We start from the raw sequence: 17056 nt of genomic DNA, 5'->3' as shown, positions 1-17056 counted from the left end.
CCATGTACGTCCATTCTATCATATTCTGTATACAGCAGGACCTGCAACCTGACCAGTACCTTCTCCCCCTTATAATACTCCTCTAAAATAGTGCAATAAGAATTCTGTGATGTTGTAATTTGGCAATAAGTTCTTGTCAGAAAGCACTGAGTTTTACATAGATAAGTCAATTAGCCCCCTGCAGACACATTACAAGGCAGTAAAATTATTTTTGTGGCCCATTCATTTAATATTACAGCACACTGAGCACCTGTATTAGCAAGTGAACTCTCTGTATTAAACAGTACGAGGTAGTAATACTATAATCCAATCTGTTACTTTCCCGTGGGCCCCAATAAGCCTCAGGGTTTGAAGATGACTTATTGAGTCGGCTCCTCTCTGGCGAGTGCCGGCCCCCCTTCTTTAATGGAGGCCCTCCTAACAGCTCCTTCTGAGGAATTTACAGCCTTGGCCTCATCTCACTTTAGTCCAGGAAAGAGAAGGCAGGGTGGGAAGCACACTGCAGCCTTGTCCCAACAGAGCCAGAAGTGGAAATGTACAGCTCCAGGCAGGGTGGCAGCAGAGGTCCTGTGTGAGCATACTTTTACCATCTGTTTGTTTGTTAATTTAGATCCTTATTTGCTACTGAACTGAAACAGCAGCTACCCCTGGAATTTACATATATTTACATTTACAGTACCCCCAAAATACACCTATTTAACATCTGTATTCACAGCCAGACTATACAATATATGGGAAATGCTAACACAGAAACACCAAACCACCTGACGACTGAGTCTATTAAGTGCCAAGTGCATTATAGGTCTACATAATGTCAGCTCTTAAAGTAAATGAAAAGTAAAAAAAGTCTTCTGAATCACAAGGAAATGGGGGTTGGATGGTTCCGTACATATTGGAAAGAACAATCATAGTTTATCCTACACAATTATGTGCGTAATGCCATCTTTGCGCTAACTGACTGTTCTCTGTATTACACTAGTATATGGTTTAAACAGAAAGTTATTTTCTGATGACAATTTCATGAATGAATATCAAAAGAAATTCCTATTATTTATATACTACACAATTTCCATTTTTTTATTAATGTATTCTGCACACTGTACAGTGACAGAAACCATACTTACTTAAGTTAATCCTCTGTGTGTGTGTGTTTGTGTGTATGTGTACGTTCACTATGCGCTTCTGAGCTTGTGTCCATGTTAGTAAATCTATGTGAATGAGTGAGTGGTTATAGGAGGGCTCCAGCTCTGTATGTTCTCTCTGTAATTTCACTCTGCAAAGCATAATCGCTTCCATGTGGGCCCTCACCAGCAACAGAGTGGTGGAGGGGCCTCAGTGCAAAGGTGGGAGTGAAACACAGACACATTCAGGCTCAAAAATGTTCTTTACAGCCAAGCCTAAGCTCACCAGTGTAACAGACAGCACAAAGATATTTCTCCATGTAACTGGGTGTTACGCTTTAGTAGTAAGTAGTAGTAAGTTGGAAAATATTATGCATAATAGATTTTACTTCGGCATAGCAAACAAATGCGTAATGTCTCAGGCCTGTGTACAGCTCAGATAAACTCCTAGTATTGTAATCTCTCAATTTGTGAAAAGTCCAGTACAAATAATTTATTCTCATTTGTAATTTACTTCAGAGATGCTGAGCAGTTTTGTGGTTTTCCTTTTCATTCTGCGTGTTTTTGATGGTGGCTCCCTCTACACATGTTGTTGGCTGAAATGCCCCGAGGACTCTTGGGCCGTACAGTCATGGTCAATTTGTGAAACCAATGAAGCGAAAAACAGCAGGACCATTTGCACACGGGTCAGCATTTAAAGGAACCTCTGCAGACCTCATTTGCTTGCTAAATCCTAGGGATGAGAGATATTTACGTACAAGAAACCCTGATAGGACAGATGGTATTTTAGGTCAAATGAACAAGTTGAAAATTGAATTCTTAAAAAAAAAAATAATAATAATAAAATACAAAACCTAAATTAACAGTTAGGTAAATTAACATTTAGGTTTTTTTATTCTATCTACTATCTGTCTAACTACTAGCTTTCAATTATATCCCAAATGAATAAGTTACTTTTGTATTGTTGTGGTGAACACCACCCCCTGCTGTTTTAACACATACACTGCTACAAAAGAAACCCTTGAATGTGACAAAACCAATAAATAAAGCCTGATTTTGATGCTGAAATGGTATCAAAATGGGCAGATTTTTGGTGTCCTATTAGTTGTAATTATACTTTAATATTTATGAACACTCAATAATTATTAAAGGACTTTTGCAGAAAAACATCCACTTTTGGTGCCAACATAGTGAGTGGAATGGTCAACAGGCTAAAGCAACTTTGGCCTCCCTCCCTAGTACAATGGTCAGAGGAAATTTATGACTGTTTGTCCTGCAAGCATGACAACTGCCATGGGGGAAGTCGGGGATCGCTGGTCAGCTAAAGTGTTACATTTTACGCTGAACCTTGGAAGCTGCATAACATTTGTGCAGAAAGATTTAGTGTGTATTATTTTGTAAAGTACACGCAATGGAGAAAATGTGAGTTGGTTCTTTAAGAGTAAATGAGTGAGACATTTTTCAGTAGGCTTGAGGCCATTCAAGAACTAACATGGCCTGAAAGGATACCAGAATTCCTGTAACCTGATCAAACCATTGTCATTTTATAGATCACATATCTACTCATAGCTTTTTGGTCCCAGAGTTTGAATTCCAGTGACATAATTTAATCTCCACACCTTTGAAACACTTAATTATATTGTTAATGATAGATTCATAATGTTTGTTTGAGAATTGAGTGTCGTCTTGACAAGTAAGGTATTCCTGCACCATACCAGGCCATGGCTGGCTGTCACTAAAAAGGCTGAGGTTTATGTTGAGATTCATGTTAGGGAAAGGCCACATTAATCTGTAGGCCTTTTTAAATAATAATAGCTTGAGCTGGGCAGTGCCAGTTTTCATAAATATAAACTGTATACAACTATTCATATAACAGATTATAGGTACTAACCTAATAGTCCAATATTCTATTTAAAATTTCCAGCAAAAACTTTGACAAAGTAAGATTATCTGAACTTCTCATTTAAAATACTACAGAAGTATTACAGGGATGAGACTGCAAGTCAAGTGTTTGTGTACTGTTTTGTGTTCCACATTGTTCCAAATCTAGAACCTTCTAGATGCAGATAAACTGCTTCCATGCACATAGTTTACCACTGGATGGTGTCCCTATTTTAATTCTTAGTCACTGTGGAAGGAACTGACTTCTGTCAACAGTTTCAGATAATTATTGTCAAAAGTCCTTGCTTTGAAACTGAATGTTGGACCACATCTTCAGCGCCATCTTTTAACTGGAAAGCCCATTCTGAGTCAATGACATTACTTGTGGTTATAGGTTCTGCAAAAAAAAAAAAAAAAAAAAAGAAGAAGACATCTGACACCAGAGGGCACTGCATTTCACTTGTGGGCTTGCGAGCTTGATCATATGAAGGTAAGTGTACACCGATCAGGCATAACATTATGACCACCTTCCTAATATTGTGTAGGACTCCCTTGTGCCTCCAAAACAGTTGTGACTCATCAGAGAATGGACATGGGCCTTCTGAGGGTGTCCTGTGGTGTCTGGCAACAGAATGTCATATGGGTTGAGGGAAGGGGCCTCTTTGGATCAGGCTTGCTCTAGTGCATCCCACATATACTTGATTATTTTGGGACCTAGTGAATTTGGAGGCCAGGTCAACACCTTGTGCTGTTCTTCATGTTTTTGAAGTTGTTCCTAAACTGTTTTTGTGTGTGTGCCTGAGTCAGGCTGCGTCCTGCTGGGTTAGGGTTATTGTCATTGTTATGGAATGGGAGTGACTGATCTGGTTTAGGCGGGTGGTAAATGTCTAAGTAACACACTAAAATGCCAAACCTCGTCTATTGCTTCCCATATTGCATTAGCAGTATGCAGTCTGACATTTAAGATAATAATCCTTTAATGTATCCCACAGTGGGGAAATTTGCCAAGACAATCTTCTTTACTACTTTTTTACTGGAATTCATATTTATTCACAATACGTCACTTACATCACTCTGCTGTTATTATCTTTATTCTACATCTCTACCCTCATGTTTAGATGGTAGATAGTTCTGTAGAGACAGGAATGTTTTGATTTTATCACAAGAGTCAATTGTGGACAGAAAGCAAACCAAGCCAGTTGCACGCATACCTATCATGTGGTGAGAGGGGATGGGAATGTAGACAACAGTGCAGGAGTAGTCTAATTGGTCTTTTGTGTGTTATAACTGGACCCAGGCCTAAATTACAATAATCATGCTGCTCCGGGCTATGACTCGGAGGGGGAAATTCAGCATTATGACACTGTTTCCTTTTAATGAGCAACTCTGCAGCTTTGAGCATTTCTGCCAGCTTTCGCTGTTTGTTGTCTTTTTCCCAGGAAGCTGTCATGTCTTACTTAAAGATATGAGTCAGAACTTATTAAACACCATGTCTATCACAACGTGCAAGAGTGGTGATTTAATCCAGTGTCCTCCAGTATATACCAGTGGCCTGAGTGTGTGTGGTGTATGGTTATGATCATTTGACAGAGTAAATCAGACTGTGGCTACTATATACTGCAAAATAATGCACAGAGGGTGTCTACAGCAAATGCAACCTAAGATAGGTAATGGGTATAGACTGTGCTAGCATTTACTCTGGTTTAATTGTTCTCAGAATATTTAGCGAATTTGTGTCTGTTGCAGCACTTGCTGAATTATCTTCAAAACTTCTGCTATTTTAGAAGAGCAGTGAATTTGCAAAACTGGCCTTTCCTGCTGTATGTATTTCTAACATATTCACTCTCTATTATGAACAGGTCCTAACAATGATGTCTCTGTGTGTGCAGGCTTTTGGTAAATGTTTGATTTGGGAATTCTCCTCTCACAGAAACTAAAACTGCTATTCTGTGTGATCACTGATGTGGAATTTAGGAAGCTGGGATGGGAGTGGAGTGGAAAGAGATGTTATAATCACCTCACTGGGCTTCAGTATTCATCGACATACAGCAATATTAATACAGTTAACTCACATCACTAGCACCAGTGTACCAATATTCAGACATATTAAGTCTAGGCAGGATGATTTATTTGTTTTAATTAGTTTTTCATGAATGAATCCTGTAATAAATAATGCAGACTGTGTGATTGTGCCTAACCCAGCAGAACACCACCATCCCAACAACATATGTTTTAACAACAGCTGGCCCCTCTAGAGACATCTGTTGGTTACCATAGCAGCAGGTGGCTCTATTGAAGTGACACTTTTACGGTTAAAAAAAAGGACACCTTGTGTGTGCCGGCTGTACTGTACCAGAACAGGCTTTCACACTTAAAGCCACATATCATTTAGAAGCCTGTTGGTTGCAGTAAAAGCTTTGGAGTCCACTGGCGTGAAATGAACCCTTGCAAAGTCGATGTGACTGACATCACAAAGTTCAGCTGCAGCACTGATAAGTCAGAGCACAAACAGAGAAATCAATGAGTAGCGGCGCATTCAACAAGCAGCACAATATCTGACCTTTGGCTGGGTAGATAGATAAGCCCCTTCTTCATCCCACTCTCTCTCTTTCTGTCTATCCTCATTTACGTGTAGTGTTTGTTTATTAGTCATGATCGTAAAAATGGGTGTTTGAGTGCAGTATTCACTTTAGAGAGAATATTTAGAGTGGAGAGATAAGGAGCTGCCTGGCCTGCCTGAAATGGCCAAACGAAACAGAAACATTTGCCATGTAGGTGGAGTTTGTGTAGGGGAGGGTGAGAAAAGACAGCTCTAACATGTGCATTAAAGTGTGAGGAGTGAGGGCAGAGCTTCACCGGCTTAGCAGAGAGTGAGACAGAGAGACGGACTTGTTTTACTGAAGTGTGAGAGAGGGCAAGCTGCAGAGGCCCACACCACAGCGACAGTGGAAGGAAGTGTCATAATCGGCCTAGGAGATGACTTTGTAAAATATTTTTTTGTTGTTCCGTTCAGAGGCTGGGCCGCTCTTAAACAGACATGAATGGTGATGGCAGCAAACAGCGTTATGTGTCAACCTTCAGGATGCATATCAAGCCACCCTGTGCATCATCGGCATCAGGAAAAGAGACCAGAACCTCAGTCAAATGTACTGATACAGGTAAGAGTTGCATGACAGAGAGAGGAGGGGGAATCGGGAAGGTTAACATTTTATGGTTGTGTGTTTGTATTAGAAGGAACTCGTCCGGTAGAATTGGTTACGTTATTAATGTCAGCATTCAAACAAACAAGTCTGTACATGGCAGTGCCTTGATGAGAGGTTGACATGCTGCAAAAACAGCCTGTAACCAACACCTGGTGTAAAAATGATAATAACAGTGATAATGATCTTTATTTCTTGGCACTTTCAGATCAACATTACAAAGTGAAACAGGCAGATATTATTTTCCATTGAAAAGGAGACACACTTCACACAGTTTGTTGCCCTTGAAGTTAATATCCGGTGTTATGTTTGTCCTGCGTTTGATTTTTCCAGTTATCTGATTGTTTATTGTTTTGGGGACCTTTTACTTTCACGACTACACTGGACATTTCATTTCCCACGCACTCACAGCATATTATTTTTAATTAGTTTTCGTAATGTCACATTTGAATAAGCAACATTTCTCATGTTTATCTGTTCTTTTTTAGATTCATAATATTATCTTAATTACACTGTTTATATCACAGACCTCTGTTGACAACTGTAGAGCAACCTTGCACAGTATTTTTTTCAGGAACTAACAAACAAAGAGTTGGCCTTGTGCATGTCTGAGGTTTTTGAAAGTTTCATTTCACTTTGACTGCATTGGCCTGCTAATCTAGAGTTTTGACTTTTACATGATTCTTGCAAAAAAAAAGGAGAAGAGTCAAGATGAAAGAATCGTGAGGCTCTTTCTCTCTGTGTGCAGAGGTACAGCAGAGAGGTACAGAGTGTTTATTGCTCAAACATCAGGATTTATGGTAAATAACTCAGCATTGTAAACACTGGCTAAAGGTTGACGATAAAACGCATATATGGTTAAACCATAACTAGTATACAGCACACGGTCTTACGTGGGATTACAGCGCTTAATGCAGATTACTAACATGACATATGTAATGGCACCTAACTGTACCGGTGACATCACTCAATGTCAGCCACTCAATGTTGCTTATAAAGTTGTTCTGGTTTATCCAACTTTACTGAATCAGAACACGCCTCTAGGCAATTCTAGGCAAAATCTTCCCTCATACAACAGGGATCCAAGATACAGTCATGAAGTGAAATACTGCATTTACTCGGTAATATGTGTCTCGAGTCAGTGGAAAGCTCATTTCACGTGACACATTTAATAAGAGAGAAAAGGAAGAACAGAAAAGGGGACAAAGTGGTGTGGACTGTTTGACAGAGGGCTGTCACACATTTTATTTCTGATGCATTACTGGCTGGTGTTACTTCTCATTTAAGAAACACCCACAGAGAATATGTCTCATAAAGTTTGGTATGTGAAGGGTGGGGAATTTAGAGATTATAATGAGAACTCTAGAGTAACTAGATACAGTTAAGTGATACATAAGTAATACATAAGTAAACCTTCTTTTCTGTGTCTCACACCTTTACTCTTTCTCTCTTCCTAATACAGGGTCTCTCACCCTTTCCTCCAGTAAATATTCGGATCCCCCTGTCTTCGTAGAGCCCTTGGAGGACTGCTGTGTGGATGAAGGAAGTGACATCACACTACGTGGGGTTCTCTCAGGAAGTGAGCCAATCAAAGTTATGTGGTTGCACAATGGTGAGCAGAGACAATTTATAATGCGGGATCTTAACGTTTGCTTGGGATCAGATGTTCTTAAAATTCCTCAGATATACATATTGAAAGTCGGCAAAAGTTTCTGAAATCCACAATTCGATTTGTACATCAAATAAACAAAAGCAGCAAGAACTAAAATTTGGAAGTAGGTATTTTTCCATATCTGGAAATACCTTTTGGGACAAAACTGAAATTTGTGACATTTTAGATTCTGTAAGCATCTTATATTAAACCATATACTCATTTTTTTTTTTTTTTTTTTTTTTTTTTATGTCTGCAACTTCAAATTAATTTCTTGATGTCTTTTGTCTTTTCTAAATAATCTTCTGTAATTTGGTATTTTTGGAGACTTGTCCATTGTAATTTTGCCCAAAGTTTAGTAGTAAACAATTACTGAATATGAAGCAAGCAGGTAAAGATGGATCCACTTCAGGGTTCAAAGAGCTACCATTAGACCAGTGGAAAAGAGTGTTTCTAGCTTATTTATTTACTCCTATGGGCAGGTGAAGTGGCACGTTTTGGAAATCCTTCCTTCACTGACAAGGAGGTGAAATTTGTGGTAAGAGAGTGCTTACCAGAAGACGCCGGTGCCTACACCTGCTTGGCAGAAAGTGTTGCAGGGAAGACATCCTGCAGCGCTACTGTGTTGGTCAGAGGTGAGGAACACCCTGGGGTGAACTGGGAGAGAATTAATAGATGACAGCAACAATTTGCTGCTAATTACAAATTACACTTCACACAGGTTATAATAAAGATTGATTAATGCAATAGAATATCTATTTTTAAAAAGTAGGAGCTATGCACAGACTAATGTCTGATGAAGTCTCTTTTCCTTTTCCTCTATAGACTTCGAAACTATCTTTGGTGTGCAGAATCATGTTTCAGAGATCCCCACTTCTGCATCCAAGACCACAATGGAAAACGGAAGTTCACAGCAGGTCCCCAGAGATGAGCTGCAGAAGCTCAAAGGCTCTCATTGTACCTCTCCCATAGACTCTGATAAGCAGAGCCCAGTCTCATCTCCAAGAGGTAATCGGACAATGAACCCCTACATAAAAACAAAGGATTTTTCGATTTGCGACCATATACATGAATTTATTACGTAATTATGCATACAGTGAAGTTTTCGTTTGCCTTCCTAAACTGTTATGTTGCACATATAGATACAGTACTTACAGGTTTTGATGCATCAGGGCTTATCTTGGCCTTCATAGCATTGTTTTAACTCCTTCAGGATATCCATGCTATATTTATAAAAGGAAACACACTCCCAGTCCTTGTGTGATTGGCTGTTAGGCGACATGTATACCAGTCACACAGAAATTCTCACAACAGTGTAGCTCCCTGAAACACCCACTAAATGCACTCTGTCCTAAGAGAATACCATGTAAGGAAGTGGACAGTGCACAGTACAGTAAAACTTGCTGTAAACTGATAGCCATAGTTAGAACAGAGCCACACCTTTAACCTTCCCTGCTTAAACCTACCTGCACTTCATCTGTCTCTGCAGAAGTCATCCCAAAGAAGAGAGCTAACTCAGGGACAGGTGAGTTCTTTTTTTTTCTTCTCTTCAGTCACTATCTCTGCCAAATGATCGAGCAGTGCACCTGTCTTTCCATCATCCACCCTGTTTATTGTTTGCTACATTGTCTGTTTTGGCTCATGTTGTTTCTCTTATACTGATGAAACGTATCCAGTAGAGTCTGGTTAGTGTTTGTGCTGTTGTGGTTTTTCCTGGAGCTGCACCTTTCTTTTTAGCCTTTGTTCTTGCAATAATGTCTGTAGGGTTTTGTGCTTTATACTGGGAAACTTTACCTTAGGGTGTAGGCTGCTGCAACCAAACCATGAAAAGCTCAAATACTAAGGTGTGGATGTCTGTTAAGAGAGCACAGGATATAACTTATTGTTTTATGGTATGTAAGGGGTGACAAGAGATAAGACTCCGAAGGTAAGCTTTTGGATACTTATCAGATTGACTAGTCAAATTCACCATTCTGGTGCCACAGTATTTGAATATCGCATTTATGGGAGGTTACATTGACCTAAGCTCATATATGAATTTTTTAGTCTAAAACAAAAACAGGATAATTCTGTGTAAGCATAGTATACTGTACAGTATATGTATGTTTAAAGTTTTTGTAAAGTAAACAGCTGTGAGTGTGACAAACACATTAGTTTTCAAACAGGTAACATTGGTTAACACACTTGATTACACAAGGACTGGTTGTACTTGTGTGTGGCAGGTCATCTGTTTAGCATTATGTTTCCACTTGAGACATTTAGCCTGCTGTATACTGTAATAATAAGGACATAAGGGTCTCTGTCTTTATCTGACACTCACACACCACACTCTGGAGTTTCCTTCCAGTGTGATATTTTAAGCATTCAGCTGTTGAATTCAACTAGACACTACAATGAGCTTTGAGTCAAAACACGCATTTTGTTTTGTCTTTGCAGGCCCAGTATTACATTTCCATAACTCACCACAGCATCTCGAGGTGAAGGTGGGACAAACTGCCAGGTTGACGTGTTTCTTCACCGGTAACCCACCTGTGGTGTCTTGTTGGATCAGAAACAAAGAACAGGTACAGTAACACAAAGGATATTTGCTAAAAAAAAAAAAAAAGTCCACTTTTGTCACCTCCACCACAACCACCACCATGTGTTTTTATCTTTAGATAGTGGAGGGTCAGGAGCTTTGGGCAGAAAACACAGATCGGAGCAGTACACTGGTTATAGCAGAGGCTAAACCACAGCACACAGGTCGCTATACTGTTGTAGTGAAGGACCGCAAGAGCTCAGCACAACACACTCTTACCCTTTCTGTTATAGGTGAGACACCACATATTCTGAAATGTCGTGACCAAGTGAAGCAGTTACTTGAAAGCTTTTTTTTTTAATCACCCTTCCACCAGAAAGGCCAGAGCCTCCCGCCTCCTGCCCTGTGATCACCCTTGTCTCTGCATCCAGTCTTGTGTTGTCGTGGTCGGGCCCCTGCTACGACGGCGGCAATGCCATACTGGGTTATGTGGTTGAAGTAAAGAATCAAGGACACGCCAAGTCTGGGGATTGGAGTGAACTCACTGCTCAGTGTAAAAGTACATCGTACAGAGTGTCCTCTGGGCTTCTGCCTCAACAGGAATACTGTTTCAGGGTGAGGGCCTATAACGCAGTGGGAGTAAGCGAGCCAGGACCAGTGTCACCAGTAGTTAGGATGGAGCAGAAAGGTGAAGTGGCATGGCTTATGACACTACATTTTAAAATACTGTATAGGCAAATGTAATAATCTTTATTTTAAAGCTGTTGCTCCTGTGTTTGCAGATTTAGGAAAAGCACAAGAAGAGGAAGCCCCTCAAATGTATAAATGTGTCACTATTGACTCCTCTCACAAAGTCACAGATCACTACATATTGCAGGAGAAACTGGGCATGTAAGTGATACCATTTAAAAACTTGTTTTTAAGTAACTCCAAAATTCTTTGGAGAACAGAAAAAAGAAAACTTGATCTTTCACAAGTATGTGTGGGAGGAGGGGAAATTCTGCCAAGTGCAGTCGAGAGAGGATTAAAATACTGTATATGCATGTAGAGTCTTGCACACCAATGTAGATTTTACAACACCAGCGGTTGCAGGTAATAATTTCAAGGAAAGAAACGGTAGTATTTAATTTTGAAGGAGAGATGGTGCTTAAAAAGATCCATTGTGACTGGCTCAAGAATTGTGATAGTGTAACAGTTACATCTATCTCGTCTCATTGATAGGGGAAAATTTGGCTTGGTCTTCAAGCTAACTCACAAAGAGACAGGACATGTGTGCGCTGGGAAGTTCTACAAAGGACGTCGTGCCAAGGAGAGGGAGGCAGCTCGTAAAGAGATAGAACTGATGAACTACCTCCACCACCCCAAACTAGTTCAGTGTTTGGCAGCATATGATCACAAGCCTGAGATGGTCATGGTCATGGAGTTGTGGGTATCATCATGAGAAGTTCTTACCTTAACTGCAAATTCTGGGTGTATACACTGTCTCACTGTAGTTTGTCTGCCTGCAGCATTGCTGGTGGGGAACTGTTTGAACGTATTGTTGATGACAACTTTGAGCACACAGAGCCTGCCAGTGTGCGCTACATGCAGCAGATCCTGGAGGGAATTGCTTTTATGCACCAGCAGAACATTATCCACCTGGATCTCAAACCTGAAAACATTGTGTGTGTTGACACCACTGGCACATCCATTAAGATCATTGACTTTGGATTAGCCAGCAGGCTTGGTATGTAAAATGCAACTCCCTTTTTATATATGTATTTATCTGTTTAACTACCATGTATCTCAAAATAAATGATGGTAATGTATGTTTACCAGATGGCAGTACACCTCTGAAGGTAATGCACGGGACACCTGAGTTTGTGGCACCTGAAGTGATCAGCTATGAGCCTGTGTGTTTTGCCACTGACATGTGGAGTATTGGAGTCATCTGCTACATCTTGTGAGTCACACTGCCACTCCAGTGGCTCTAAGTTAATAGTCTGAAATGTGTTTTATTTAATTTCATCAAAATAAGCTGATTAATGTCTGTCTGCACAATATATGCAAAGCCTGGCTTTATCCCCCCTGGTTTCCTCGGACCCCATAAAGCAATTGGATCTAACCAAGAAATACAAAGTCAAATAATTCTTAATCAAATTTAAAAGTGCCTACAGTCAGTATTTTCATATTAACAATGTGCCAAACAGTGTGACATAATGAAAATGTTTGCGTCACTGCAGCTCGTCTTGGTTTTACCTGCTTTCATAAATAGGCTAAGCTCATAGTTTAAACTCTGTCCCACGATTGTAACATCATCACTCTCACCACTCTTTTAGCACCATTTTCACCCGCAGCTCTCAGCCTATCAAAAATCAAAAGCACTAAAAAACCACTGTACATTACCTGCTACAATGACACACAAACAAAGCAAGCAACAGCTGATGAATGTAGTGGAGCACTTAGCAGCTGAAGAGATGGATATTGCACTCAGGAGTTAAGAGTAGTTACCAAACAGACGCACAAGAGTGACTTTATGTAAGTGTTAATTATCACTGCAGATGGTGGTAAGACGAACTGTTGCCTGGCTGGTGGCCACACTACCTGTTCATCCAGTTTCATCCATTGGGTGTGCTAAGCTAACTGAGTTTCATATTTACCATGCACAAGAGGATCCAAATTCTCAACTCCAACTACATCATATCAAACTAGCATTTAGTCACCTGCATTCATGTACATCTGGCACTTGACCTAATCCAAACTGCTTTTCAGAAGGCCCCTAGTAAATTGTAGCCTTTTATTGCCACCTAGTGGACACAGGTTGATACAATATATTCTTCTGTGATGCAGGCTGAGTGGCGAGTCTCCATTCCAGGGAAACAGTGATGCAGAGACCCTGGCCTTGGTGACGGCAGCTCAGTGGGAGTTTGATGAGGATAGCTTTGAAGAAATTACAGAAGAGGCTAAACATTTCATCAGTTCCCTGCTCAACAAGGACACCAGGTGATTTATTAAACACACAGCTCTTTTTCCTACAAACACCATCTACATTTGACCACATAAAGATCTCTTCTTGTATTTAACAGACGGAGGATGTCCTGTGCAGAAGCCCTTGCCCACCCCTGGATGGCAGCATTTGACTCTGGAGATCTCGCCACCACCAAGAGTCTGTCCAAGGAGAAGATGAAGAGGTTTTTAGCCAGGCAGAAGTGGAAGGTAATAACACCGCATCTGATACTCTAATTTGGGACTGAGGTTTTGTTTTGTTTTCTCATAAACATTTGTCTTATAGAAAGCTGGCAAGGCCATGTTAGCCCTCAAGAGAATGGCTCTACTGTCTAAAGGTGACAGCTCTGTAACTCTCACAAGCCCTCAACAAGGTGAGACACATGCATTCTTTAATTATTTTATTAGCACTATTTTAGTTTCCTGGTTTAAACTGGCTCACTTATCTTCTTCCCTCATTCTCTTCTCTCTCCTAGACTTACCCCTGAGCCCTGAGGCAGAAGATGCTCTGCAGTCTCTGGAGCGTAAGATGCAGGGACCACCACAGTTCACCCAGAGCTTGGAAGACCAGACTGTAGCTCAGGGATCCAGTGTCCGTCTCGAATGTTATCTCACAGGTACACACCCACTCCTTATCTTGGATTCAATTCAGACAAGTCAGACATAAAAGAATATGAGACTTGGCTTGAGTTAAAACAGAATGATTCCTGTCTCAAGGTCTAACCACGTAGAATAACAGGACATGGGACTGGAAACAGTCACACAGGCTGGAAATAATTATACTTGCTTCTGAACACATAAAGCTCTGCTTTATGGCTGTGTTGCTTCATTTCAGAAGTTGCCAATTGCTCAATACCCCGCTCTCTTATCTTTGTTGGCAGGATACCCTGACCCAGAGGTGGTGTGGCTGTGTGGTGAGGAACCTGTGGTGGAGTCCTCAACAGTGCAGATAGAGTATGAGGAAGATGGCCGCTGTACCCTGGTTCTATTGAAAGCGGGCTCTAATGACTCCAATGTTTACACCTGTAAGGCCACCAATGACCATGGGGAGACACTCTGCTCAGCCAAACTAATTGTTCAAGAATAGGTTCATATGCGACAAATGACTGTATAAATATAATGTTCTTTAAGACCTTGAACAGACTTATTGTACTTTCTTGTTTTAATATGAGGAACACAACTGGGGACCAGACTGTACGCCTTTTAGTGTAGCTGGAAAGATATGTGTTATTGTGCAACATTTATATTATTCAGATGTATTTTGTTACAGAGCTATATGCATAGAGGTTGACATGTCTTTATGGATATGGTCAAAAACTGTCTTAAACAAATAGTTTCAGGTAAAATCACAGTTCTGTTTGTAATTTCTGGCTAATGGTGAATTACTGTAATATTGCCTTCTAAAACTGTCTTCTGGCATGGATAAATCCTTTTGAAAACGCAAATGTTTTTTAACTTTCATAAGTATAAAATACAAGCATAAACGTTACACAATATAGTTTACATAGTTACACAACACCAAGAAGAGCATTATGAGCTTTGAGAAATTTATGTTACATTAAACAGACAAGTATCATTAATGGAGAAAAATGATCGATCTGTTGTTCAGCAGATCCCATTAAAAAAAAACTAACAATAAACAGATCTTTCTTAAGTATTCTTATCTGTAGTCAGAGTCTATTTCAGCTTATTTTTTTGTACAATATAGCAGGTGTTTTACTGGCTCACTTTTTGCATGAATCTGGAGTCCAGGTCCCCTTTCAACACACTTCACTACACATTATGTGGATCTTTGTGTAAATCTGATGCATAGTGGTGGCATAGAGGTTGACATGTCTTTATGGATATGGTCATAAACTGTCTTAAACAAATAGTTTCAGGTAAAATCACAGTTCTGTTTGTAATTTCTGGCTAATGGTGAATTATTGTAATATTGCCTTCCAAAACTGTCTTCTGGCATGGATAAATCCTTTTGAAAACGCAAATGTTTTTTAACTTTCATAAGTATAAAATACAAGCATAAACGTTACACAATATAGTTTACATAGTTACACAACACCAAGAAGAGCATTATGAGCTTTGAGAAATTTATGTTACATTAAACAGACAAGTATCATTAATGGAGAAAAATGATCGATCTGTTGTTCAGCAGATCCCATTAAAAAAAAAACTAACAATAAACAGATCTTTCTTAAGTATTCTTATCTGTAGTCAGAGTCTATTTCAGCTTATTTTTTTGTACAATATAGCAGGTGTTTTACTGGCTCACTTTTTGCATGAATCTGGAGTCCAGGTCCCCTTTCAACACACTTCACTACACATTATGTGGATCTTTGTGTAAATCTGATGCATAGTGGTGGCATAGAGGTTGACATGTCTTTATGGATATGGTCATAAACTGTCTTAAACAAATAGTTTCAGGTAAAATCACAGTTCTGTTTGTAATTTCTGGCTAATGGTGAATTATTGTAATATTGCCTTCCAAAACTGTCTTCTGGCATGGATAAATCCTTTTGAAAACGCAAATGTGGTGTAAGTTTCATAAGTATAAAATACAAGCATAAATGTTACACAATATAGTTTACATAGTTACACAACACCAAGAAGAGCAGTATGAGCTATTTAGTAACAACAGACTAGTCCCCTTTTCAGACTAGAGGCTGAAAATCGATGCATTCTGTTGATATTCTGATTTATTATAGCTTATAGATAGCCATTGCTGTTGATTCTTTAGTTTCTTCCTCAGCAGGTACATTAGGTTTGTAACTCTTTCAGCGTCACAACTTTGACATTATTCTTTATCCATTATTATTTGACTTTATTATTTGACGTTTATCCATGGGTTACAGCAAACAGGAGTGTGAAGAAACAAACATCTTTCAAAGAACAGGGATGCATAAGGATGTTCTAATTACAACTCAAAACTTTTCTAATTTAAAAAGGTAATTTGGGCAGTTGAGTGGAAAAAAATCAATCATGGTTTGAGTTAGATAGTGAAGAGCAGAAAACCACTGAAGGTGTTGTAGGTCATGCTGTCATCATAGACAATCCTGTTTGCCTGGAGCTCCACATACACATTGTCTCCGACCTCCAGAGGGATGACCACAGCATTGCTGCCCATGTCATTGGCGTCGGATCCTGAGGTATCCCAGACCGATGCTAGTCTTTCATTGTTCTTCATGAGGCTCACAACAGAGTTGGAAACAGATTGGAGGTTGTTGAACATTGAGAATCGAAAGAAGTACATGCCTTTGACCATTGCTGTAAAAACGCCTGTGAAAATAAGGAGAGTGGTTTGAATTCCATGATTTTTCATTTGTCTCTCTCTCTTGCTCCCTCTCACTCTTACACATTTATTACCTGTTGAAGGATTGTAACTATTGCCAGTGTTGGAGAAAACCTTCTTATACCGCAGTGGGGTAGCAGTGGTGAATGGTCCTGTGTTTCCAGGGCTTAAATCACTGAGAGCAGCAGAAAAGGCTACCCGAGGAATGCCTAAAAGCATCCAATTGCCACAAACAGATGAGAAGAAACAATTAATAAAGGCAAGAATTGTATTCCATTATTATTTCCCACAAAAACACTTTCTGTTTTACCTCCAGTAAGGCTCCGTAACTCCAAGACTTCCCTTTCAGTGTTTTGAAGCTTGGCCTCCAGAAGTGTTATTTTTTCTGCCATGTTTTTGACTTTCTCTTCCACA

General features: G+C 39.8%; 1 protein-coding gene across 1 annotated transcript; it reads left to right on the top strand.

Annotated features, from left to right (window-relative positions):
• The first annotated feature begins 4573 nt into the window (after nucleotides 1-4573).
• On the top strand, nucleotides 4574-16174 carry mylk5 (myosin, light chain kinase 5). Its single transcript, XM_084570757.1, has 17 exons — nucleotides 4574-6160; nucleotides 7665-7814; nucleotides 8336-8488; nucleotides 8679-8861; nucleotides 9343-9378; nucleotides 10290-10417; nucleotides 10511-10664; nucleotides 10748-11059; nucleotides 11154-11262; nucleotides 11593-11796; nucleotides 11880-12097; nucleotides 12190-12313; nucleotides 13201-13353; nucleotides 13437-13566; nucleotides 13643-13730; nucleotides 13833-13973; nucleotides 14238-16174. The coding sequence occupies exons 1-17, from the start codon at nucleotides 6040-6042 to the stop codon at nucleotides 14441-14443; spliced, it is 2610 nt and encodes an 869-aa protein (XP_084426883.1). The 5' UTR covers nucleotides 4574-6039; the 3' UTR covers nucleotides 14444-16174.
• The last annotated feature ends 882 nt before the right edge of the window (nucleotides 16175-17056 follow it).

This window comes from Chelon labrosus (genome assembly GCF_963514085.1).
Source record: "Chelon labrosus genome assembly, chromosome: 21".
Taxonomy (NCBI): domain Eukaryota; kingdom Metazoa; phylum Chordata; class Actinopteri; order Mugiliformes; family Mugilidae; genus Chelon; species Chelon labrosus.
This window is presented reverse-complemented; position numbering and strand designations above follow the sequence as displayed.